This window comes from Plecotus auritus, assembly GCF_963455305.1.
Source record: "Plecotus auritus genome assembly, chromosome: 13".
Taxonomy (NCBI): Eukaryota; Metazoa; Chordata; class Mammalia; order Chiroptera; family Vespertilionidae; genus Plecotus; species Plecotus auritus.
In genome coordinates this window covers 10,630,614-10,656,366 of record NC_137779.1, presented here as the reverse complement: position 1 = coordinate 10,656,366, position 25,753 = coordinate 10,630,614, and the positions used below count along the sequence as shown (strand labels likewise).

The 25,753-nt window shown below is 56.5% G+C and overlaps 2 protein-coding genes across 3 annotated transcripts; one reads left to right on the top strand and one right to left on the bottom strand.

The window, feature by feature from the left end:
- The first annotated feature begins 254 nt into the window (after nt 1–254).
- Nucleotides 255–16,991, top strand: PLBD2 (phospholipase B domain containing 2). The gene is made up of 12 exons (XM_080650562.1): nt 255–639; nt 6,150–6,243; nt 7,886–8,044; nt 9,245–9,345; nt 9,565–9,779; nt 10,752–10,849; nt 13,310–13,470; nt 14,141–14,236; nt 14,473–14,544; nt 15,149–15,301; nt 15,826–15,988; nt 16,211–16,991. Exons 1-12 carry the CDS (start codon nt 350–352, stop codon nt 16,376–16,378), a joined length of 1,770 nt encoding a protein of 589 aa, XP_080506688.1. The 5' UTR covers nt 255–349; the 3' UTR covers nt 16,379–16,991.
- Nucleotides 16,992–19,586: 2,595 nt separating this feature from the next.
- Nucleotides 19,587–25,403, bottom strand: SDS (serine dehydratase). 2 transcript variants are annotated; one of them, XM_080650699.1, is made up of 7 exons: nt 24,937–25,403; nt 24,521–24,560; nt 24,144–24,283; nt 23,954–24,045; nt 23,017–23,244; nt 20,964–21,088; nt 19,587–20,301 (listed from the first exon to the last, which is right to left on the bottom strand). In XM_080650699.1, the coding sequence occupies exons 1-7, from the start codon at nt 25,087–25,089 to the stop codon at nt 20,093–20,095; spliced, it is 987 nt and encodes a 328-aa protein (XP_080506825.1). In that variant the 5' UTR covers nt 25,090–25,403; the 3' UTR covers nt 19,587–20,092. The 2 variants fall into 2 exon arrangements, with proteins under 2 accessions (XP_080506825.1, XP_080506826.1); XM_080650700.1 differs by having other exon boundaries at nt 25,027–25,239.
- Nucleotides 25,404–25,753: the final 350 nt, after the last annotated feature.

Genomic DNA, 25,753 nt, shown 5'->3' with positions numbered 1-25,753 from the left:
CATTTTTGGGGGACACCCTCTACATATATTAAGATAAATTGATTAAATGTAAGAAAATATTAGCAATCGGTGTTAGGCACATGGGTATTTACTCTCCTCCTTGCAACTTTGCTCGAGGTTTGAAATTTTAAAAAATAAAAAGTTGAGGGGACGTGTGCTAGGCAGGGTTTTCGTAGGTGGACAGGGATGCTGGGCTCTTTAAGATAGGCCCCGCCCCTCCGTCCCACTCCGGGCCCCGCCCATCCCGGAAGAGCTGGGCCCAAGCCCCTCCCCTCTCCGGCCTGCCGTCCCTCCGCCCCAGTGACGGGGAGCTGTCACGTGAGCGGGCTGCGTGCGGCTCCGCGTGGCGATGGTGGCCCCGCCGTACCGCTCCCCCGGCGGCCGCCTGACCCCGGTGTTGTCGCGGGCGCCGGCGCTGGCCCGGGTGCTGGCCCTGCTGGCCGGGCTGTTTCTGAGCGGCTTGACAGGCGCAATCTCGACCCCGAGGGACCACTGGGGACCATACGGGCCGGTGCCCCCCGCCTCCCGCAGCCGCTCGGTGGTCCTGGACGCCAGGACGGGCCAGCTGCAGCTGGTGGATGGCCGCCAGCCCGACTCCGTGGCCTGGGCCAATCTCACCAACGCCATTCATGAGACAGGGTAAGGGTAGACCGACTTCGCCCGGAACAAGCCCGGGAATGGAGGCGGGCGGGGGGGCGCTGGGCGCAGGGCCTGTCCTGTCCCCAGGACCAGCCTCTGGCCGATGACAGTGTCCTTGTCTCCCTGGGGTCAGTGTCCCGCTTCTGAGGATATAGCACCGCCCTCTGGACCAGGGCCCTGGCTGGGTGGAAGCTGAAGCAGCATCCCACAACCGTAGCCTGGGGTGACTGACCTCTGCTCCCTATAGACCGGGTCCTTGTTGTCAGGGGCACTGTGCCTCCATCTGGAAGGGTCCGTGGCTGGTTGTAACACAACTTCCCCTTGTCCACACTTCACTTCCCCACCTCCTGGGCCTGCGGGTGGTGAGCTCGCCAGGAAACTAATTTTCACTTTCTTGGTTGTAACTGGCCGGATGGGTGCCAGCCCCTCTGCTGTTCCAGAACCAAGGCTGCAGGATAGAGCCTGACTTAGCGGGTCAGGAGACAGAGGCTCCCGAAATTCGCACAGACCCAGATGCTGCCATGGCCTGGGCTCCGTTCCTCCCTTTCTTCTCTCCCGATCCAGGGGAAACCCACGTGGCCAGAGACTTAGTATGGAGCCAAGTGCTCCGTCCTGGGCATTCGTGATCACCGTCCTTCTCGCTGGGACTGTCCTTCTGTTGAGTGACTCTCACCGGATTCCTCTGCCTCCCATTTCCCCTTCTTGGCCCAGAGTTTGAGGATGTGCTCCAGCTGGGAGGTTGGGTGGTGCCCCTCTCAGGCCTTATACCAGGGCTTGGGCCCATTCATTCATTCATTCATTCAATCAGTTGCTCACTCACTCACCTGGTGTGCTTGGCCTTGAGTTTATGAAGCTGAGCAGGTGTGGGGTAGGTCCCCATTCAGTGGGGGAGACTGCCAAAAGGGAAACCCGAGTCAGTGGGATTGGGGAAAGTCTGCCTCAAACCTTGACAACAGGGCCCTGGCCCTGGATCCAGGCTTTTCTGGGGATCTTGGGAAATTCTGCTCTCCACCCCATCCTGGGCTCATCCCAGTGCTTAAAGTACATTGCCGTCTCCAGCAGGCATGGCCACTGCTGCCCACATCCATTTTGCTGGCGTGCATTAATTCCTGCAGATGTTGGGGAGACACAGGACACCCTCATTTTGGTGCTTTGTGGCACTTGGGAGGGTATCAGAAGAAAAAATTGGGAGGTGGGGTTTGCTGTAGACACAGGAGCTGGGTGGAGCTGATCTGGGGAGGCTCCTGGGAAGAGGAGGCCACGGGGTTGGCTGGCATCTGTGGAGGGGACCAGAGCTCTGTGGCTCTGACTGTGGTCACTGCTGACTCACACACGTTTTTGGCCCTGCTTAGCAGAGCCAAGAGGGCCTGAAAATCTCTGCCTGGATGCCAGCTAGAGGAGGAGGCACAGAGGTGAGGCCAGGATGGGGAGGAGTAGGGTTAGGGGGATCCCTCCTTTTCTCTAGACCCCAGATTTCACCACTGGGGATCTGGGGATACATTCCACATCCTCTTCCATCATAATTTCTTTCAGTTGCTCTGTATCTGACTTTGGACCAATATTCCCCACATAGCATGGGAACATTTAGGATTTGGTGTTTGGGGATCAGAGATGCCCCCAGAGTTGGAGCCTGCACCAGCCCAGCTCTGGCCTTGGTCCTGCAGAGGCCGAACCCTCCAGCTTTACCTCTTCCTCCTTCCCTGATCTGATCCCCCACCAGCTCTTTGCATAAATCACCTTCCAGTTAGGAGAGGAAGTGAAGATCCATATGAGGGAATTAGCGTATTGGGAAGCCAGCAGATAACCCCAACCCACCAGCCAACACACAGAAACCCAGCCCAGCCAAATGGATAAACACAACCCAGCTACTCCTCTAAAAAGTGATGCAAGAGCTCTAACCGGTTTGGCTCAGTGGATAGAGCATCGGCCTATGGACTGAAGGGTCCCGGGTTCGATTCCGGTCAAGGGCATGTACCTTGGTTGTGGGCACATCCCCAGTGCGAGGAGGCAGCTGATCTATGTTTCTCTCTCATCGATGTTTCTAACTCTATACCTCTCCCTTCCTCTCTGTAAAAAATTAATAAACTATATTTAAAAAAATAAAAAGTGATGCAAGATAAACATATGCATTCAAGAATGAGAAAGGGGTGACAGCCACAGATAAGGTGGGCACCCTACCTGGTGAGGGCATCCCAGGAATGCTGTACACTGAAGCCAGGTGGTGACCCCCTGCCCATCTCACACAAAAGGTCTGAATTTGCCTAACTGTGGCTTCTCAGAGGCGCTAGCCACCCCTGACATAAAATCAGTGTGGCCCAGCCGGCAGTGGCTCAGTGGTTGAGCATCCACTTATGAACCAGGAGGTCATGGTTTGATTCCCAGTCAGGGCACATGCCTGGGTTGTGGGCTCGATTCCCAGTGTTGGGCCTGTAGGAGGCAGACGATCAATGATTCTCAGCATTGATGTTTCTTTCTCTCTCTTTCCCTCTCCCTTCCTCTCTGAAATCAATAAAAATATATTTTTAAAAAAATCAGTGTGGAAAAAGATTGGCTTCACAGATCCCATGCTGCTAACTTTTAAATTTTGTCAGGCAAGCACATTAAAAACAAAACAGAACAATACTTACCTACCTCTGTCAATTTTATCTCATAAGAGATCAGCTATTTTAAGAACCAAACAAGCAGAAAGGACATGATCTCAGAAAAAAAAAAAAAAGTAGCCTTTAATGGACTCATTTAGCTTAGAAACACCCTCTTGTGGGTGTTTTAGTTTTGCCCAGGGATTGAGGTAGAGTTTCTCAAAACTTGTTCACTGGCACAGTTGCTGACACCCAAGCCTTCCCATTTTACAGACGAGGAGCTGAGCCTGGATGGGCAGGGGGGTGCCGAATGACGCAGAATTTCAGGTTTGCGATCAGAGATCTAGGACACTTGCTGTAGGTGGTGGGAGACAGCAGCCTCGTCCTGGATCAGAAGGAATATGATTAGGGCTGAGGGCCCGAGGCAATAGAAGGATCTGCAGAGATCATCCAGGGCAACTCCACACAGAAGCTGGTAGCTGGGAGCAAAACCTCCCTCACCCGAGGCCTTCTGGGAAGATAGGAGGGTCCCTGCCCACCTGGGTGTTCTGAAGACTCCGGCAAAATGAATAAAGGCCATCTGAACGGAATCACCCCAGTGGCCCTTGGAATAAGGTGGCACTCTGTGGAATCAGGGCAGTGACTAATGCCATATTTGGGGTACTGCGGCCTGGCAGGGGCGGCGGAGCGGAAATGCCACTTTCCACTCATCCTTCCTCCTGCCCAGCTTGAAAGAAGCCTTGCTGCACTCTTGAAAATGTTGGTAATTATTATAACAGCAATGAACTTCTCATGGTAAGAATCCCAGCAGTTTGGAAAGGGGGGATGGAACTTAGGAGGTCTTTCCCTTTCCGTATGTAACCGCTGTTAGCTCTGTCAACGTGAGAAACGTCCGAACCGGCAGGAATTTCTGTCAGTTTATTTGAACCAAACTGACAACAACTGCCAGGAAGCAGAATCTCAAGGGATTGAGAAAATGCCCTGGAAAACGGCAGTTTTACCATTTGTTTTATACCAGAGTCAAAGGGAAAGACCCAAGCGGGTTCCATGAAAGCCATTGGTGGTAGATTCGGGAGGCGGGAGAAGGCCAAGCGGGGAGACCTGTGGGACTGGATAAAAGGTAGAAGGAATAGACACACTTCTTTCACACAGGCCCGTAAAGGGTAGTTAACAGTTAACAATTAGCCTGATGATAAGAATGAGGGGGCTTGTGTTTTAGGGTGGGGGTTCGGGGGAGGGATTACTTTGATATTCCAAAGGCATTATCTTAGTCGCAAAAAGGGACAAAGGGACGGGCTCAGGGAAGGTAAAGATTGACCTTTGTCAAGGAAAAAGACCTGCCTAGGACATGACTGCCCACCACAAACTGCTGTTGGTTAGAAAGGTTTAATTTCAGGCCGTCTTAGTGGTTGCTTGAGGTCTCCGAGTTTGCAGGGTTGCCATGCCGGCCTCCCCTTAGCCTGTCAGGTTAGCATGTGGCCCCTTCTGCATCCACACCCTGTTTTGTCATTATCTGTTTACATGTCACTCACACCACCCCCATTAGCTCTCTGAAGGCCGGGACTGGGTGTCATTCATCCTTGTCTACCCTGCGTGTCTGTGCCCAGTGGGCACTCAGAGGCTGGCCTGCTGGAAGCCTGGTGGTGGGGGGGAGGTGGTTTGACAGTCTCTCCTCTGCACACTCTCCTCCGGGCAGAGCTATTCCTGTCCTAGAGCTCCTGGTGGCATTTTAGCTGCCTTCGCATGAGGCAGTCCTGGCTGAGACTGGCTCCGCCTCGTCCTGTGGCCTCTTCAAGGTCACATAAGTGTCTTCTGTTGCCCTCCTTACCTTAACAGAAATTGCCTTAAATGTTTTCCTCCTAATTCTAGAAGTCACCTGGGTGAATAGTTTTGGGTCTTTGGAGCAAGGATAAAACCCAGAACCACCAAGGAGAAGGTTGATAGATTTGGCTGCAGGAAAACGAAACCTCTATGTGCAAAAGCAAAGATCAATTAAAACACAAACCTATTTTCAATATTAGTGATAAGCCAAGGGCTGATACATATACAGAGAATTTCGCCCAGCTGTAAGAAAAGATCTTAAAAAACACAATGGAGAAAAATGAGTGAAGGAGCCCTAACCGGTTTGGTTCAGTGGATAGAGCGTCGGCCTGGGGACTGAAGGGTCCCGGGTTCGATTCCGGTCAAGGGCATGTACCTTGGTTGCGGGCACATCCCCAGTGGGGAGTGTGCAGGAGGCAGCTGATTGATGTTTCTCTCTCATCGATGTTTCTAACTCTCTCCCTCTCCCTTCCTCTCTGTAAAAAATCAATAAAATATATATTAAAAAAAAAAAAAAAGAAAAATGAGTGAAGGACATGAACCAAAGAATTACAAATGACCAATAAAATTAAGAAAATAGCCCTGGTTGGTGTGGCTCAGTTGGTTGAGTGTCGACTGGTGCACCGAGTCGCCAGTTCCATTCTGGGTCAGGGTACATGCCCGGGTTGCAGGCTCAATCCCAGTGGGGAGCATGCAGGAGGCGGCCGGTCCATGTTTCTCTCTCCCATCAATGTTCTCTCTCCCTCTCTCTAAAAGCAATAAGAACATATTTTTTAAAAGTTAATAGCTATGCGAGTGACTAGAACAGTGGCTGGCACAGAGGAAGACCTGATGTTAGTGTTGGGGTGGGAATGAAGATTATTTCAGTGTTTGGGAGAGGCTGCTTGTCAGTATTCATTCAAATTAAAAATGCATGTTCCTATGACCCAGCATTTTCTCTTTTAGGGATTTGGCCTGACAAGTGCCCAGGGACAGACAGACAGATGCTCACGTGAAGGCAGTTCGTCGCTCGTGTTGTGATGGTTTAACACTGGAGATAGCTGTGTGCCGAGCGGAGGGCCGCTCTGCACCTGTCCCTGTGTGACCACGTGTCCCCTCCCCTCCTCTCAGGTGGGCCTTTCTGGAGCTGCACACCAACGGCCACTACAATGACAGCCTGCAGGCCTACGCGGCGGGAGTGGTGGAGGCCGCCGTGTCCGAGGAGGTAAGGCCAGATGGGGACACCGGGGCTCCTGCCTCCCCCACACCCCACCAACGTGTCCCCAGGGAGCTTTGGAGGGCGCCGAGGTCTGTGCAGAGTGGGCTTCCCGCCCCAGCCCTCCGTCTGGCTGGGGAGAAAGGCTCACATGTATTCCTTAAACGTTTCCACGAGGCTCCGTTCAATGCATATAAAAAACACATAACGTATTCCAAGTTACAAAGCATAGTAATCAAGTGAGCACCCAAACTACAACCTACAATGTTGCTGATATTATTGAAGCCGCCCTCCCAAACCCATTCCCCCTGTTTCCCCTTCTCCTTGAGGCACCCCACCCTAAATGTGGTGCCTGCCATCCCATTCACTCAGGCATTCAGTCATTTATATCGGGATACAGTTCATAGGCCGTAAAACTCACTATTTTAAAATGTCTGATTCAGTGGGGTTTTTTTCAGTATCTTCATAAGATTGTGCAGCCATCACCACTATCTAATTCCAGAACATTCTTATCACCCCAGAAAGAAACCCCATACATCAGCAGTCACCTTCCTTTTCCCCCCACACCCTGACCCCTGGCAGCCACTAATCTATTTTCTGTCTCTACGGATTTGGTTATTCTTGACACTTTATGTGAATGCAACCCTACAATCCCGGGTCTTTTGTGACCAGCCTCTTTCACGGAGCATCAGTTTACAGGTTCACATGTAGCAGGAGTGAGTACTTCATTCCTTTTCATGGCCAAGTAATATTCCACAGTTTGTTATTTATCCCTCATCAGAGGATGGGCGCGTGACCGTGAGTTATTTCCGCTAGCTAGCTATGGTAAACGAGTTTTATGACACGCGATGAATCCTAAACTGACATGTTTTGCTTTCGTTGACCTGGAACTTCATGAAAGCGATCATCCTAACGTGCAGAAGTCGGGCAGCATCAGAAGGGTGAGGCCGTGGCGTGATGGCTGGCCCCCACACTGTGCGACACCCACTTTGGAAAATTTGGCATCAACCTGTAGAGTCTAACACACATGCCCTCGTCCCTAGCGGTGACCGAGGATGGGCATGAGGTGTTCAACGCAGCCCCAAGGCGAGGGGACCCAGATGCCACTCGCGGGTGACCGGGCAACCCGGGTGCTGCAGCACACAGTGCAGTGTGCTGGGGAAAACGAACGAGCCACACGGGGGAATGAGATGCGGGTGGCCAGAGGGAAAGCGCCCGTCACAGAGGCCGGCACGCAGGGTTCTGTAAAACCCGCACTCCTCAATCTGACACCTGGTGGCAGTTTGGGGCACTGATGTCTGGGGAGGTGGTCAGACTGGACTAGGCCCACGTTGTGTTGACTGACGGACTAAATACATATATAGAGTGGGGGTCCTAGTAACGGGGTGTAATCTAGGACAGACGCTGAAGGCTAAAGGGTTTCAGCGGAGGGAGATGTCCGGGCGTCGGGCCCTGCTGGGGGTAAGCGCTGGCTGGGTGAGAAGGGCCGTTAGGGAGAGGAGCCAGTGTGAGCAGAGGTGCTGCCATCCCGCCGCCCGGGGCTTTGGATGAGGACTCTTAACCCAAGTGGGGAGCCGGTGGGGTCCTCAGGGAAGAGTGCAGCCCGCTGCCCTGCCCTCCTCGCCCACCTCGCCCGCCTTGCCTGCCGCAGCTCATCTATATGCACTGGATGAACACGGTGGTGAATTACTGCGGCCCCTTTGAGTACGAGGTCGGTTACTGCGAGAGGCTCAAGAGCTTCCTGGAAGCCAACCTGGAGTGGATGCAGAGGCAGGTGGAGCTGAACAAGGACTCGGCCTACTGGCACCAGGTGGGCGGGGCCGCGTGCTCAGTGGGCTGGGGCGGCGGGTTGGGTCTGCAGTGGGGACCTGTGTCCTGCCCTTCCTGGCCAGCCCTTGGATGTGGCCATCGTTGTCTCCCTCCCTCCAAATAGACCTGCCATTCATCCATCTGTCCAGTCTCCACCTGTCCTTCCATCCATCCATCCATCCATCCATCCATCCACATGATGCAGCTCCAGCTGTCCCTCCTGGCCTCCCTGTCCCTCTCTCTAGCCCATTCCGCCCTCCTGCCATCAAAGAGCCCCTGCAGTGCATTGTCAGAGCACTGTTTTACTTGCATGCACGGGAGGAGGCTGGATTGACGGCATTAGAAAGCCTTTATAGAAGAGGAAGGGCAAGGGGAGAACTAGAAAACCCAGGAAGTCGGGGCGCAGTGACTGTTGTTTCCCTCAGCTAGGTGAGCTGCTGATTGGCCCAGAGACCCAGGTAGGCACTGTGCCTTGGAGCCGCTGGCCAGGTCATTAACGAAGCCATTCATTTATGGACCCTCGGGCCCCCCTCAAGTTTAACTGTGAAGCGCACACCACAGGCCGTCTCTGAAAGTGCCTGCCCGTGTCTGTGAGCGCCTCCACCTCACCTGGGCCAGGTGTGCCCTGTCCCTCAGTAGAATTTCTCACTGTCCACCCACCCACCTGCTCCTACCCTCACTAGAACAGGCTCTTCCTCCCTCCCATTTACCCACCCACCCACTTACCCACTCACCCATTCATCCACCCATCTATCCACCCACCAACACACCATCCATCTTGCAGATGCTTATGAAGTACCTGGTATATGCGGGGACACAGTGATGATACTCCATGGTTACAGAACAATGACAGTGACGATGGGGAGAAGTCAGCCACATGAGACAGGTGTCCTGAGGCAGCAGCACAGCCAGTAGCTAAACTCAGAACAGCCTGGGAGGCTTCCTGGAGGAGGTGGCTTTAAGCTGGGCTCTTAAGTGGGCGTGGTTTGGAAGTTGGCACAGGGCAGGAACATACAGTGAATTAATTGAAAGCAGGAGGGTGCTTGGCATGGAGGGGTAGATGGTGGGTGAGGGCTGGCTGGAGCCTGGCGGGTGCACCTAGGCTCTCCTGCTCTGTCTGGACCCCAGGCCAGAGCCCTTCCCACCGCAGGAGCAGGTGTGAGCCTGGAGGAGAGGCCTCACCCCTCTGCCCCCTCCTCAGGTGCGGCTGACCCTCCTGCAGCTGAAAGGCCTAGAGGACAGCTATGAAGGCAGTGTGGCCTTCCCGACTGGGAATTTCACCATCAAACCCTTGGGCTTCCTGTAAGTGCCACCCCAGAGGGGACAGGGCAGGGAGAGGGCCACACACCTCATAGCCAGCCAGCCCTGGGCTCCGCACTGGCTGTGCCACTTCCTGGCTCCATGGCCTCAGACCGATCACCTGCCCCCACCCCCCCAGGGGCTGAGTTTCCTCCTCTGTGAAATGGGTCTGTGATAGACTCAGAGCTGGCACGTAACCCTGTGGCGCCCCGGGCTCCTCAGCTTGTTGCAGATCTCCGGGGACCTGGAGGACCTGGAGCTGGCGCTGAATAAGACCAAGACCAAGCACACTTTGGGCTCCGGCTCCTGCTCTGCCCTCATCAAGCTGCTGCCGGGCCACAGTGACCTCCTGGTCGCCCACAATACCTGGAACTCCTACCAGGACATGCTGCGCATCATCAAGAAGTACTGGTTCCAGTTCCAAGAACGCCCCCAAGGTGGGTGGCAGGCAGGGGTGGGGGAAGGGTGCTAGGAGATGTGGGCCTTGGCCTTAGGCACACTGTGGTCACTGTAGGGCCATTCTAAGAGCTCGTTTATTTTTAGCACGCTAATTTCCTCTTAGGAAATTTTTATTTCACAAGGTATATCCATTAGCTAGTGCTGCATAACAAATCGCCTCCACATTTAAAACAACAAAAGCTTAAAACCACCATTTTGGCCCTAACTGGTTTGGCTCAGTGGATAGAGCATCGGCCTGCGGACTCAAGGGTCCCGGGTTCGATTCCAGTCAAGGGCATGTACCTTGGTTGCGGGCACATACCCGGTAGAGAGTGTGCAGGAGGCAGCTGATCGATGTTTCTCTCTCATCGATGTTTCTAACTCTCTGTCCCTCTCCCTTTCTCTCTGTAAAAAATCAATAAAATATATTAAAAAAACAAAAACAAAAACACCATTTTGGGGGGGGTCACATGTCTGTGGGTCAGCTCAATCCCCAGTAGGGGGCCTGCAGGAGGCAGCCAATTGATGGTTCTCTCTCATCAATGTTTTTGTCTCTCCCTCTCCCTTCTTCTCTCTCTAAAATCAATAAAAACATTAAAAAAAAGAAAGCTAAAAACGGTACTAGTAAACAGTCATTATATATATATATATGTCTATATATATTTTTTGTTACTAGCATTCACACCCACCCATTCACACATACACACACACACACATCAAATGCCTGGCTTGCTAAATAGCAGAAAGAAAGGTGTGTGTGGGGGAGTGGGGGCGGCTGGGGAGAGGTCAATGGGGGAAAAAGGAGACTTATGTAATACTTTAAACAATAAAGAATTTAAATTAAAAAAGAAAAGAAAGGTGCGGGGGCCTGCTCCCACTGGGACACTCCCAAGTCTGGATGGGTGGGGGTGCGGGCCCCCCATGTGGGCTTGTCTGACCAGCACCCCCACTCCGGCCCTGTCCCCCCATAGAGGATTCTCCCCTGGCTCCTGGCAACAAGCTGGTCTTCTCGTCCTACCCCGGCGCCATCTTCTCCGGTGACGACTTCTACGTCCTGAGCAGTGGGCTGGTGAGGCTCCCCCCTGACCCCGTTCTCCCCGCTGCTCCTCACGCAGCAGGTGGGCGGGCAGGTACTTGGGCCACTGGTTGGGTCTTCCTTTAAAAAGATTACTCTATTGCAGTTGCCACATACTATTATGTTAGTTTCAGGCGTACAGCATAGTGATTAGACGGTTATGTCCCTTACGGAGTGATCACCTGATAAAGCTAGTACCTATCCATAGGGGGGTGGGTGGGGCTTTTCTTCCTTAAAAAAAAATATTGTTTAAAAATTGATTCTTAGAGAGAGAGGAAGGGCGGGGGAGAGAGAGAGAGAAACATCAGTGATGAGGGGAATCATTGGTTGGCTGCCTCTTGCATGCCCCACACTGGGGATCGAGCCCACAACCCAGGGATGTGCCCTACCTGGACTCGAACTGTGACCTCCTGGGTCATGGGTCAACATTCAACCACGGAGCCACGCTGGCTGGACAGAGTGGGGCTTCTTAAATGCAGATCCCCAGGGCCCCTTGGGCGTCCTGAACCTGCCGCCGGCCTGGGCCTCTGCACTGTAACACAGCTCCTCAGAAATCGCTGGTCTCGGGGCCTCAGGAGACGGCCTTGATCTCAGTGAGGAGAAGCTGTCCCTCTCCCGCGCGACCTTGCTGAAACGCCGCCTTCTCTCTTGCTTTCCACAAAACCCCTCTAACCTGGCCAGGTTTTCTGAATAAATGTTGTTTACGAGGTGTTGTTTTTACCGGCTTTTCCTGGATGGGGTCCAAACACATTTAGAAATCTGTGCCTGGCACCCTCCCCGGGGCAGCGAGCCCTCCATCGCCAGGGCAACACGCAGAGGAGAAAAACCTGGCTTCAAAGATGCCAATTCCCTCGGGGTGGGAGGGGGCGGGCTCTATTCTGTTAGCTTTTGAGGGGAGCGTGGGAGTGAGTCCCTTAAGTTGAAACAGGTGTGAGAGGGCCAAGCAGTGGGTGAGGGCAGCCCCTTGCTCAGTCCCAGGTGGGGAACAGGGAAACGGTTGAATCAGTTACCCGGAAAGTGTCCAGGTGGAAATTTACCTCCCATCCGAGCCCTTAACTGGATTTGTGCACAGACCCCTTGGCTGCCTGGGTGCTGTGAACCCCACCCCAAAGCAATGTTTTTAAGTGTGTAAACCAAACATTCTATTGAAATGTGTTTATCAGAATGTTATCTAAGCCTGAAATGTTTATGCTGATAGAGAACGAGGTGCGGGTGCAGGTGCTGCCGGAGTCCCTTAGAAGTAACGCGGGACATAAACGATATTTTGAGGTCTGTGCAACCCTGTCACCCGGTGGGGAAGTGTGTGCTTTCTGTCCATGACAGTCTCAGGTACCCTCATACCTCCGTGGTGTGTCCGCCCGTGTTAACGATGGAGGAGATGCTGAATTTCAGGTTGACGTTAGTGGAAGTAAAATGTACTGGTTTCCCCATCCAAGCCTGCAGGCTCCCTGAGAACTGCCCCAGGTTAAGAGCCCCCTGCTGGAGAGAGAGGAAAGTGACTCCGCACTGCCCCACCCTCCCCGGGGGCGGGGCTTTGGGGACCGAGCTGGTCTCAGCCTGGCGGTGGCTTTGGCTGCTGAGAGCAAGAGGGTGGGGGGAGGGGAGAAGCCGACCCTGCCTGGGCATGGCAACTCGGGCCTGCTTTGCAGATTCCTCTTTTATTCTTTTTTAAAAAATGTGTTTTTATTGATTTTTAAAGAGAGGAAAGGAGAGGGATAGAGAGAGAGGAACAGCGATGAGAGAGAAACATCACTAGTTGTCTGCCTCCTGCACGCCCCCTACTGGGGATAGAGCCCACAACCCGGGCATGTGCCCTGACTGGGAATTGAACCAGTGACCTCTTAGTTCATTGGTCAACGCTCAACCACTGATTCCTCTTTTTCCGCCACATTTACGGCTGCTGCTGTCTTAGCTGTTTCTCGGTTTTGTATGAAAAGGGGAGACGCATGCGAATGTCCTGCTGTGGGGAACAAGCACTGATTGGGGAGCTGGAAGTTGGGGGGTCGCATCTTGGACCATCCACTTACCAGCACGACCCTGGGCAAGTCTCTAGCCTCCTCCGGCCTCAGTTTACCTGCAGCACGAAGGGCCATCAGTGGCCGTGCTCTCCTTTTCCCGGGAGGCCTGTGAGTTCGGAGACTGTGGCCATCTGGGGGCTAGCAGCTCCAGCCGCCCAGCCCCCCGGGAAACTGCAGGGCAGGGTGGAAACGGCTGCTACCCTCTGGGGAAAGAGTTGACCGCCTGGGGGGGTCCATAGACATGGCCCCTGGGCTCTTCAGGGGCTCGTCCGGGCAAAGCTGATGCGTGGTCACGAGTCCCCTCAGTGCCCATCCGGCCCCCGTGAGGAACGTGCGTCTAAACCAGAGCAGGAGGTTTTGAAACCGTCACCTTGAGCGCGGACGATGCCGGCTGTAGCCAGGTGGCTCTTCACGCAGCCCCCTCGGCTCTCCCCAGGTGACACTGGAGACCACCATTGGCAACAGGAACCCGGCCCTGTGGAAGTATGTGCAGCCCCAGGGCTGTGTGATGGAGTGGGTGCGCAACATCGTGGCCAACCGCTTGGCCTTGGACGGGGACACCTGGGCGGAGACCTTCAAGAGGTTCAACAGCGGCACGTGAGTGGGCTTCTGGCCTGTGGCCTCCCCCGCTCCCCCGCCCCGAGAAATGGCCCAACCTCCCCGCTAATACTCAGACCCTCTGCATGCCCTCACCCTCTGCATGCCCTCACCCTCTGCAGAGCCCTTTCACGGATTCCCATGAGGGTCCCCTCCCTTGTTTTGTTTTTGAATCTTCACCCAAGGGTACCTTTCCATGGCTTTCTAGAGAGCCTGGGAGGGAGGGAGGGAGGGAGGGAGGGAGGGAGGGAGAACATCGATGTGGGAGAGACTCATCGATTGATTTCCTTTCACACGCGCCCCGATCAGGGTCAGGGATCAAACCTGCAACCCAAGCACGTGCCCTTAACTGGGAACTGAACCTGAGACCCTTCAGGTTGAAAACTGACGCTCTAGCCACTGAGCAACACCAGCCTGGGCGCCCCCTGCTGTTTTATACATGGGGAACCTGAGGCCCTTGAGGGAAGCATTTGCCCTCTCCTGCAGGCTTCTCCACCCCGGGAAAGGCCCGAGGAAGGACAGGAAGAGAATTTGGAACTTGAGAGCTTGGGGGCATTGGGGAGGGCCATCGAGCAGGTGGGCGTGGGTGGGCGAGGGCTTGACTATCGGGCAGGGGAGGCTGGGCAGCGGCTCCAGCCTCCGTTCAGTCCTCCCTCCTTGCACCCGGCAGGTACAACAACCAGTGGATGATCGTGGACTACAAGGCGTTCGTGCCGGGTGGGCCCAGCCCTGGGAGCAGGGTGCTCACCATCCTGGAGCAGATCCCGTGAGTTCCCTGGCGGGGGGGGGGGGTGGGGGGGGCAGGGCTCCAGGCAGAGACCCGGAGGCTGCAACGTGTGGGGAGAGAAAATCTAAGGAAGGCGAGGCTGGCAGAGGAGGCAGCCCTGATCGGGCTCAAGATTCAGGACAGAACCTGCCTCCGGGCAGTGGAGCCGCCGCGGCCCTGGAGCAGGCAGAGCCCACAGGAGCCCTTCCTCACTGCCCTGCCCCTCTCTCGCCCAGGGGCATGGTGGTGGTGGCCGACAAGACGGCAGAGCTCTACGAGAAGACCTACTGGGCCAGCTACAACATACCGTAGGTGTCCCCCTCCTCGCCTCCTGTGTCTCCCCGCTCCCTTGCTCAGCTCTCCCCGCTGTCAGGGGCCCTGCCCACGTGATTCTTTAAACCCGCAGAGCCGAGAAACCCACCCCACCCTTCTCTGGCCAGGAAAGCCCTGGCCGTGTGGGGTACAGCATGGCGCTTAAGTCAGCATCCATATGACTTCCCTGTCCGCAGGGTGATGGGGGTGAGCCGACTTGGGCGCTGACCCTGCCATGGCTACTGGGCTGGGGCCCCTTTAACTGGCTGCTCCTCCATCCCCTCGGGACCTCACTGGGCTTCACCTGGGTGATGTCGTCTGGTCCTTAGACCGTGCTAGCCACAGCTCCTGTTCCCATTTCACAGAGGGCAAAACTGAGACCCCGAGAGAGTGTCTCACTTTCCCGAGGCTCCCTAGCTGGGTGGTGATGAAGCCAGGGTGGGGAGCAGGTCTCTTGGGCTCCCTGAGCCTGAGCTTGGCCACCCCGCTAGGCCCAGCACACACAGGTCATTGTTGTTGCTGTCCTGACCACCCCTCGCTTCCCAGCGCGGCCAGGCGAGGTTAGTGGGAGCCACGAGTGACCGCTCTCATCCCCGGCAGGTCCTTTGAGTCCGTGTTCAATGCCAGTGGGCTGCCGGGCCTGGTGGCCCAGTACGGGGACTGGTTCTCCTACGACAGGAGCCCTCGGGCCCAGATCTTCCGGCGGAACCAATCGCTGGTGCACGACATGGACTCCATGATCCAGCTGATAAGGTGCGTGGGGGACAGCGAGCCCGGAGTCACGTGGCACACTCTGTGCTGTTCACTGTCACTCATTCAAACCTCTCAGCACGCCCGGGCAGGCAGGGGTGCGGCCCCACACTCAGCGTGAGTCCCGCCGCTGCCGGCCTCCCCTTACAGGCGGGGACACTGACCTGCCGCTGCTTGATCTCCCTGGGCTGGGCGCTGGGCACAGAGCAGGTCCCCCACTTCCTCAGGGCCACCCTGTCCGTGATGTAGAAATCCACCGAGCATACTGATGCGGATGTGTAACTGGGACTGTCAGTCCCCAGAAATGCTGTAGTGGGACAAGAGGGGGTCTCTCCTCGGAGGACGGAGGACGGGGTGATGAGGTGGAGGGGTGAAGGAACCCAGCAGCGGGAGGGGCTGGTTCATTGAAAACAGGGACTGTGTTCTGGGGCTGCTGCCAGGAGGAGTTTGGTCTCCCCTTCACTGCCCCCGCCCCCGCCCCCGCCGCCTCTTCCCAGCACAACCGGTCCCTCTCTTCCCCCATCCAGGTACAATGACTTCCTGCACGACCCCCTGTCACTGTGCAAGGCCTGCAGGCCGCAGCCCAACGGGGAGAATGCCATCTCGGCGCGCTCCGACCTCAACCCGGCCAACGGCTCCTACCCGTTCCAGGCGCTGCAGCAGCGCTCCCACGGGGGCATCGATGCCAAGGTCTGCCAGGGCCCGGGGCTGTGGCTGGGCTCGGTCACCATGATGGCTGGGGAGGGGGTGGGGTGCAGGCTGGGCCAACGCAGATGGCAGGGCGGAGTCAGGGTCAGAATCGGGCTGGGGGTGGTCCAGGCTGGGGTGGGTGCCAGGGCCCTGGGTTGGGTTGGCTTGGCTTGGAGCCCAGCCTGGCTGACACTCAGCCGTCTGCTCTGCCCCGGCCCCCAGGTGACCAGCATGGCCCTGGCCAAGGCCTTGCGCCTGGTGGCAGCCAGTGGCCCCACGTGGGACCAGGTGCCCCCTTTCCAGTGGAGCACCTCGCCCTTCAGCGGCCTGCTGCACATGGGCCAGCCCGACCTCTGGAAGTTCTCGCCCGTCAAGGTCTCCTGGGACTGAGGCCGCCTCTGCTGCTGCCGTGACCTCCTGCTCGCCCCATCTGTGGCCTTTGCCCCCTGTTGTGCCCATAGCTGGGACCCGGGTCTGCCAGTTCATGCTCATCTGGGCACCTCCTCCTGGGTGGGGCACGGGACTGACTCCCGCTCAGGAGTGGGTGCCATTTCTGTCTCCTCTGCCTCTCTGCATCTGTCTCCTTCTTTTCCCTGTTTCTCTCTGTTCTCTCTGCTTCTCTCTCACCGCCCGACCCCTCGTGCTGCCCCTGTGGAGGGACCAGGTCTTGGGGGCCCCGTGGGTTTCAGCCCCGAGGCCTGGGTGTTCCCTGTAGCTGGCGCCGATCCCCAGCCCCAGCTCCGCTGCCCCCTCGGGAAGCAGCCATGTCCCCGCTGGACAGCTTTCTCCAGGACAGAAACGAACACAAACACAAACCAAAGTTCCTGGCGACCGTGGCTGAGGCCCGAGGGTCCTCTCTCCAGGACCAGGCAGGAGTGTCGCGCCCACTCCAGCCTCATGCCCGGCCCCGACGTGGGCGTGCCCCAGGCCTCAGGCAGTGCCCACGGTCCCCTGCTGCAGGTACCAACTCGCAGGCTGTGATGATTAAACGAGAGAGGCCGTGCCCGGTGTTGTGCTTTCGGGGAGCGGGGAAGGCTGGGTCCGTGCCCTTTCTCTTCTCAAGACTGGGATCTGCACTGTCCTCCATGCGTCTTCCTGTCCATCCTTTGGTCTGTCCATCTGTACATTTATTTCCAACCACCCACCCATTGTCCATCTACATACTTATCCATCCATCTATCCACCCACACCCATCTATCCACCCACATATCACCCATCTCTATCTATCTGTTTTTCAGTCATCCATTTATCCGTTCATTATCCATCCACCCATATACCCATCCATCCACCCATATACCCATCCATCCACCCATATACACTTTCATCCATCCATCCACCCACCCATATACCCATTCATCCATTTATCCATCCACCCATATACCCTTTCATCCATCCATCCACCCACCCATATACCCATTCATCCATTTATCCATCCACCCATATACCCTTTCATCCATCCATCCATCCACCCATATACCCATCCATCCACCCATATACACTTTCATCCATCCATCCACCCACCCATATACCCATTCATCCATTTATCCATCCACCCATATACCCTTTCATCCATCCATCCACCCACCCATATACCCATTCATCCATTTATCCATCCACCCATATACCCTTTCATCCATCCACCCACCCACCCATATACCCATTCATCCATTTATCCATCCACCCATATACCCTTTCATCCATCCATCCACCCACCCATATACCCATCCACCCATCCATCCACCCACCCATATACCCATCCATCCACCCATATACCCGTCCATCCACCCATATCCATCTGATGTTTATTGAGCACCTACTTTGTTCTGGGTCCTTTTCTGGGACCTGTTAACCACAAGACCTTCCCAAGTCCTACTGTGGGGTACAGAGCAACACAAAACAGAGCCCCGCCCTGTCTGTTCATACCCAGAAACCTACATTGGAGATGAGACTCGCCCAATGCTGTGTGCATGGGGAGAGGGAAGCACACGCCCTGGAGTTAGAGACCTGAGTTCAAATCCTGTCTCCATCTCGTACTAGCAATGGGGCCTAACCTCCCTGAGCCTTGGTTACCCCTCTGTAAAATGGGGTGAGGGTGTGAGCAGCACTTCGGGGGGTGGCGGGTAAAGATTCGCTGCAGTGGTGGCTGTGACCCGCTCAGCATTCACTCACCAGCAGGTCTTACCTACCACTTAGCACAGGCCAGGGCCTGCGTACGACCCTGTGGCTGCCTTACAACTAAGTCAAAAAGAAGGCTCTGCTCCGAGGGAGGCTTACGTTGGTGAGGGAGTCAAAGCAATAAATAACACGGGCATGCAGGCGCTGAGACAAGGTCTGGAGGAGGTCAAGGCTGGGAGGCTCGGTGATGTGGGTCCCCCAGGGCCATTGTGTGGGAAAGGGTAACTCCGGGCTTCTCCCCAGCATGATTCTGGCCCCTCTGCTTCCTGGGAGGTGGGACAGCCATGTAGCTGGGGTAATTCTGAACAGAGGTTGGGGCGTCATGCCTGGTGGCCCACAGGGGCTTCCGTTGACCCCGCAAAGATAGGACCCACATCTGCAGAGGCTGCCAGAGAGGCCGCTTCTCTCGGCCCTGGTGCCCCGGAGTTTCCCATAATCCTCAGCTTCACAGTGGCAGCTGCTGCTCGTCCGTGGCCTCTGCCCTTCCCTGATGGACAGGTGTCTGGCACTGGTTGGCCCAGCCCCCTGCGCCTCGGATCCTCCTCTAGTGGGCACAGGGGGCTGCCTTGCCTCGTGGGGGTTCCGCGCCCGACCCAGGCAGGACCGTGGGAGCTGGAAGCTGTCCCACCCGGAGCAGGATTCCGGGCTGGGCACCACGTTAGTTCCACTCTGTCCGCAGGGGCTATTCTGGGGCCGCGGGGCTGAGGATTCTCGTCCCCTGGGTGTTTAAATACACGTGGAGATCAGAAGGCCTGAGGCTCGTGTGGGCCGAGGGTGGGTTTTTCCACTCCTCCCCAAATCTCCGCCTCTGCCGTTGGGGTGAGTGGGGGGGCCCTGCAAACCTGGGCTCATTGCCCGGTGTCCTGAGAGATGAGTGGTCTCAAACTTGGCTTTGAACTTGGGGATCCAATCAGGTGGCCAGTGGCTGCTGTAGGTGGTTCTGGGACATTCCTGAGGGGTGATGGAAGCCCCTCCCAGCCCTCGAGGCTCCTCTTCACACTGGCTCCTGCCTGCCTTGAGAGCGGGCTTCATGTTTCTAGAGGGTTTGCCTGACACTGACTTCGTGTCCACTCCCTCCCTGTCCCTGAGATGATGGTCCAGTGTCAGTGTACACACCCCCGGGGATGGGGCTCCCTACCTGCTCCCAGTGGTTCTGGGATTAAATCATTCTGTTCCCTCACCCCACCCCAAGCCCCTCTTGTTCAGCACCACCACCCTCACCGGCTTCCCGCCCTCTGGCATGCAAGCCCAGCTGGGGGTGGGGGGTGGTGGTCTTGAGTTTCATGTGGGGTCCCAGGGTTCCTGGGGCTGGTGGTAGTGGTTGGGGGTGCTCACTGCTGATAGCAGGGCTGGGAGCAGGCGTGATGGGGTGGGAGGAGGGAAGGGAGGAAGCAGTGATGATGAAGAAACTCAAAGGCTCTTTGCTTCATAAATACCTATATTTCTCTTTCAATGAAAACATGTGCACATTAGAAAAATGGGTAAGGGTGGGGGTGGGCTTCCTGGGAGTAAAATAAAGATGGCTCAACCTGGGCTGCGGGCCTGTCCACCTCCCCAGCTGGAGAGCCTGGGTGGACACACGGTGCTCCCAGGGGGAGCCTCCTGTGTGACCTTGGTCCCTTGCGCCCACCCTGCTCTGGGGACCAGATATGTTACATGTGGGCAGTGTCGCTCTGGCAGGGGTGGCTGAGGACGATGACAGAGCAGTCACACAGGCAGCAGGGCATCAGTCACAGCCTCACTGGCCGCCGACACCCTCCCCCTGCCTCGACTGCGAAGCGTGTGGTCCTCTGCCCAGTGGGCTCGTGGGCACAAGCAAGCACCAACTGGCCTGGCCGCAGGCCCGCAGCCAGACACCAGACTGATATGTACAACGAGGTGCTGGGTAAACGCCAGCCCCTGCAGGGGTCTCCCGGGTCGGGGAGACCTTCACTTGGGCAGCTCATTCTTCATGCCCAGCTGTTTCTTGAGGTCCTGCAGCTGGGCCAGACTGATGTTGCTGCCCCCACAGACGATGACCACGAGCGAGGACAGCGGGGTGCGGAGCTTCCCTTCTCCCTGCAGCTTCTGAACCACGTTGCTGTAGACAGCGGCCAGGGCTGCCCCGCAGGCCGGCTCCACCAGGACCTTCTCATCATCTGCCAGGGGACAGGGCGGGAGGGCGCTTGGTAAAGCCTGGGGGTAAGGAGCCAGTCCGCTCTCAACCCTGGCCACACTCGCAGGTCCTTCCGTCACTTTCCTGGGTTGACCGTCCAAGCCCTGAGCTAGGTTTCATCGTTAGTACTGACACTGATAAAATGGTTGTAATCACCTGAGCAGTGTGTTGAGAAGTGTTCTGAGGCATCATCTGAGCGCGAGTGCCATGGTCAATTAGCCAAGCTGACTGCTGGGACAGCCTAAGTGCTACTGTGTGTGTGTGTGTGTGTGTGTGTGTGTGTGTGTGTGTGTGCCCCTTCTATCCTAGGCTGAACCCAGAGAGAGTCCAACCTAGTTACAGACCCAATTCTGAATCCATCACTGAGGCCTATACTTTCCTTTTTCACCCTGGCTGCCAGGAAGCTCAGAACCAACATTTAAAAATAGTTATTATTCCCTGCTGTCACGGTTACCAGGCTTCACTTGTGCCTTTGGCCTTTCTATTTGTACGACTGCATTGTATTCAATGGGGAGTTCTAGGAAGGGATGGAGACAGAACTGTGGATAAACTTGCAGCGATGGAATCCCTGGCATACCAAGTAGCCAGGACAGCCACTTGGCTCCTGAACCAGCAGGTTGGATCTCGAAAGGACTTGGCACATACCCACAAACTTCTCAATGGCGGCCACAGCCTCCTGGTCCGAGATCACTTCCGAGAAAATGGGGTGTTCCTGAAACAGCTTCAGGGCTTGGGCCCCCACGGTCTTCACACACAGAGCCTTGGCCACACTGCGGCGGGGCGGGGGTGGGAGGCATGGAGAATGGGAATGGGGGAAACAGAGGTCAGAGAGAGGAGGGAAGTGGAGATCAGAATAGAGAGGGAGAGAAAGAGACAAAGTTGGATGTGAAAGGGAGGAGGAACTGGGGTCCACGGGCATGGGGTAGGGGTACCCTCTATAGCTGTAAAGTCCCAGGGGCTTCCCAAACAGAGCGGGGTCTTCTAATAAGATTGTTGGAATGCGGGTAAATGGCATCATTTCTTGACTCATGAACAAACACCTGCGAGGCCCCCTTGTGCTGCCCTGATAGGACTCACAGCCTCAGCTCCAGGGTGTCACCTTCACCTGCCCAAGTCCCATCCTGTCCTTCAAGGCTCAGGATGAAGGCTGCCTCCTCCAAGGAGTCCTCCAGGGGGAGCACTCAGTCCCATGGCCCCAGGTGGAATTCTCAAATGATCCTCCCCATAACACACACACACACACACACACACACACACACACAATGACCACTTCCTGAGAAGGTGTTAGGTGCCATTCATTCTCACAACAACTTTTGTGGTTATTTCATTGGTTCCATTTTGTAGAAGGGAAGACTGAGGCAGGGCGTGTGCTGTCACTTGGCCAGGGAGCCCTGGTGCTGGGACTGCAAACAGGACCCGTATACCTCCAGGATCAGCCTCCCCAGAGACCTCACTGGTTCCGTTCCCAGCTCATTTCCCCATTCGCCCATGAGCATCTCCTTGCCTGGACCACCTCAGCCCTTAGGCCAGCATATGGCCCATAGTAGGTGCTCAACAATTACTTCTTCACTCCCAGCACTGTAGGAGCAGAGGCCCACCAACAGCTCCGGGGTGCTGGGCTCAGGAATCCAGAGGAGTTGGTACCTAGGCTCAGTCTGCCCCATCTGTGGCAGAGACCTGTCTACCCTATATCTATTCTAGCTTCACACAGGGACACCTGTAGGAAGACATTTCCCAGCCTCCCTTGCAGCAGGTGTGGCCAAGTTCTGGCCCATGAGAGGAAAGTGGAAGTATTGTGTCTGTCTTTAAAGGGAGGGGCATAGCATCTGCCCTGCTTCTTCCTTCCTGTCAGATAGAGGGTGGGTGTGAGAGTTGGCACTTAAGCAGCTATTTTGGCTCATGAGGCGACATAATAAGGACGGCAGAGAACAAACGCAGGGGACCTGGGCACCTGGCTTTATAGAGTTGCCCCTGGATTGCCTCCCTCTAGACTTTTCTTTTTTTAATAAGAGAGGAAATGAAATTCAATCTTGTTTAAACCGTTATTTGGGTTCCTGTATAAAGCAGCCAAACCTAATCCTAATTGAACACCATGTGCCAAAGGTTTGGGCTGGGATGTGAACGCCTTGGGAGCAGGAATGGCGTTTATCCGCCTCTCTCCCCGGGACCAGCCGGGCTCTTGCACATGTTAGGGGCTCAGTAAATGGCAATGAATGAAGAGTGCAGCCCAGCTGGCATGGCTCGGTGGTTGATCATCCACCTATGAACCAGGAGGTCACGGTTTGATTCCCCGTCAGGGCACATGCCCAGATTGTGGGCTCGATTATGGGGGGCGTGCAGGAGGCAGCCGATCGATGACCCTCTCTCACCATTGATGTTTCTATCTCTCACTCTCCCCTCCTCTCTGAGATCAATAAAAATATATATTAAAAAATTTAATGAAGAGTGCAAAACCCTGCCACAGAGGAACTCAGTACATGATGAATATTAGACTTCTTTGCAAGAGGAAGTGTGACGTTCATGGTTCAGGGCCATGCACACATGGACTCAGTCCCAGCAGTACTGCTCACTGGCTGTGTGGCTCTGGGCAGGTGAACAAAGCCTCAGTTTCCTTACCTATAAAACGGGGCACCGGGATCTACCTGCAGCCAGCACCAAGGGGGTGCTGAACCCCTGATGAAGGCAACCGGCTGCTCACCTCGTAATCTGGTCCAGAGGGATGAGCTTGCCGGCAGAGGTGGCAGTGTGGAAGCTGTGGGCTCCCTTGGTCTCCATGGCGATGATGGGCACGTCCCCCCAGCCCACCTCCTGCAGCCCCTGGGCCACTCCGCACAGGAGGCCGCCGCCGCCCACCGATAGCACGATGGCCCCCGGCTTTGCGCTCAATGTCTCCTTCAGCTCCTTCACGATGGAAGTGTGGCCTTCCCTGGAGTGGGGGTGGGGCGGGGGGGAGAACCGGGTCAGGGCTGGGGCCTTGGGGGCACTAGGCAGGGGTCCTGGAGATACCACTCCCTGTCACTTGTGCTTGGGGCTGGCCTCCTCCCGGACTCCGCCCTGATTTCCAGCTGCCAGCATCTGCATCTCTACCTGGAGGCTCCGGGTGGCCCCCCGGAGCTGCCTCTGTGTGTGACACCTGGCTGTGCCAACAGGTGACAGCCCTGAGAACACCCCTCACCCAGGGCCTGTAAGACGTGTGCTGGTGAATAAACACCCAGCATCCTCTCCTGCTGCTGAGGAACTGGTTCATGTTCCACTGGCTCCCAGGGGCCCCCAGGAAATCAAGCTCCAGCTGCCACAGCAGGGCCCTGCCCAGGAGAGCCCCAGTTAGAGGCTTCTTTCCTGCTTCGTCTCCCTTCCCCCTCCACTCGGGAATCACCTCCCAAGTCAACAGCTTTCCCTGGAATCCTGGTCTCGGGACCTGCTCCCGGGCACCCAGAGGCAGGCACCTGGGTATCTGAGCTCGTGATCGCTCACGGTCGTGGAGGATGGGTGTTGGAACACACATGTGTGTGCTTCTAGGTGATGGTGTGTGCACACACACATGCAACTGCTGTGCATAAGAATGTGCCCTCGTGCCTTGTGGCAGGCGCCCACCCAGTGGTCAGGAGGTGGATGCCACCCTGGGCTCCATGTACCAGATGAGGGGGTCGTCAAAGGGAGAGATGAAGACCCAGCCTGGGTTGTTCTTCGCCAGGGCCGTGGCCAGCTCCTGGGCCTCCTCCAATATCTGCAAGACCACAGGGGATGCGGGCAGAGGTGAGCGGCCAGGGGACCCTCCTCTGCCACCAGCTGCCCTCCCCGGCCCTGCTCTAGGTCGGCACTCACCTCACCCATCACCGTGACCGTGGCGCCCTCATTTCTGAGCCGCTCGATGGTGAGGGCAGGTGTAGTCTTGGGCACGACAATGGTGGCGGGGATGCCCAGCCTCCTGGCGGCATAGGCTGCCGCCATGCCTGCGTTGCCCGCTGCCAGGGGTGGTGGGTAGAGAGTGTGTCAGTTTGGGACGGCCTGGGGGCCCAACCCCCGGCCTCTGAACCCCCCTGGGTGACCTCAGGCCTCCCCTCTGAAATTCCAAATTGGGCTGGCTGGAAATGTTTGCACCCGCTCCTGCTCCGGGCTGGGGAAACCAGGGCTCAGAGCGGTGGAGCGCCTGGCCCCGGGGCACACAGCAGAGGGCAGGAGGAGGCGTGCATGCCGCTTACCTGAACAGCAGACGAAGTGTTTGCAGCCTCGCTCAGCCCACTGTGGAGACGAGGGGAGGGGTCAGGCTGCCCCTGGTTCTCCCCTCTCACCTGGAGTCCTACCCACCCCGGCCCCTGGGAGTCTAACTGAGCTGGTTTTGGAACTTGACTGCCCCAGCCTCTCAAGTGACAGCTCCCCTCCCCAAGGAGCCTGGCTCAGGGAGGGGATGGAGAGGCGGGCAGCTGAGAGCTCTGGGATCAGTCCGTAGGGGACCCTCGTGACGGACACCCCTTCCCCAGGGGAAGCGCTAATGGTGGGTGCGCGGGCCTCGTGGGCAGTCCAAGGGCGTTGCCTGGAGCTCCTTGGGTTTCACATGGCACCGGCCCTGCCCATTGAGGAAAGAGGACCTGCCCCCCTCCCTGAAGCCGCCCTGTACCGCCTGGCAGAGGTGGCCGATGCCCCGGATCTTGAAGGAGCCCGAGGGCTGGGCACTGTCCATCTTGATGTAGACGCTGGTGCCGGCCACCTTGGACAGGGCCACGCTGTCTCGGATCGGAGTCTTCACGTGCAGGGGCTCCCGGGAAGCCATCGCGGGAGAAGGAGGGTGGAGGCGGCGGAGCTGGTGGCTGGACCAGGAGAGTGAGGGGAGACTGGAGGTGGTCTAGGTGGACGGGCCGGGTGGACAGTCCACGCACGGGTGGAGGGAGGGTCGATGGACAGGTAGACTGTCTTCTGAATTGTCCCAGGGCTACCAGGTGCCGGTTTTATCCTGTGGGCAGGGCTGGCCACACCCCCGGCCACGCCCCCTGGCCCGAGGCCAGGGGCTGCCCAGAGGGGAAAGGGAAGCTGGTTGTTTCTCCCTCTGGCTCCTTCCTGGCTTCTCCCTCACCCTTTCCTGTCACTGCCCTTCCTCAGCCTCAGCTCCTTTCTTTGCAAACAGTACCTCCGCCCCAAGGAGGCCGGCCAGAAATGCTGCACTGAAGGTCGCCAGCAAGTGCTGGCACATCATGGGACCCGAGAAACAAACACCAGGGGAAACGGCTGCCACCAGGCTCCCATCTCACAGGAAGGGAAGCTGAGGCACAGACAGGAAGAGGGGTGCTCTTGCACTGGAAGCCAGCAGTCTGACTCCCAAATGTGCAATCTGGACACAGCTCTTTTAAAAAATATATATTTTTATTGATTTTAGAGAGAGGGGCAGGGAGAGGGATAGAGAGATAGAAACAGCGATGAGAGAGAAATAGCGATTGGCT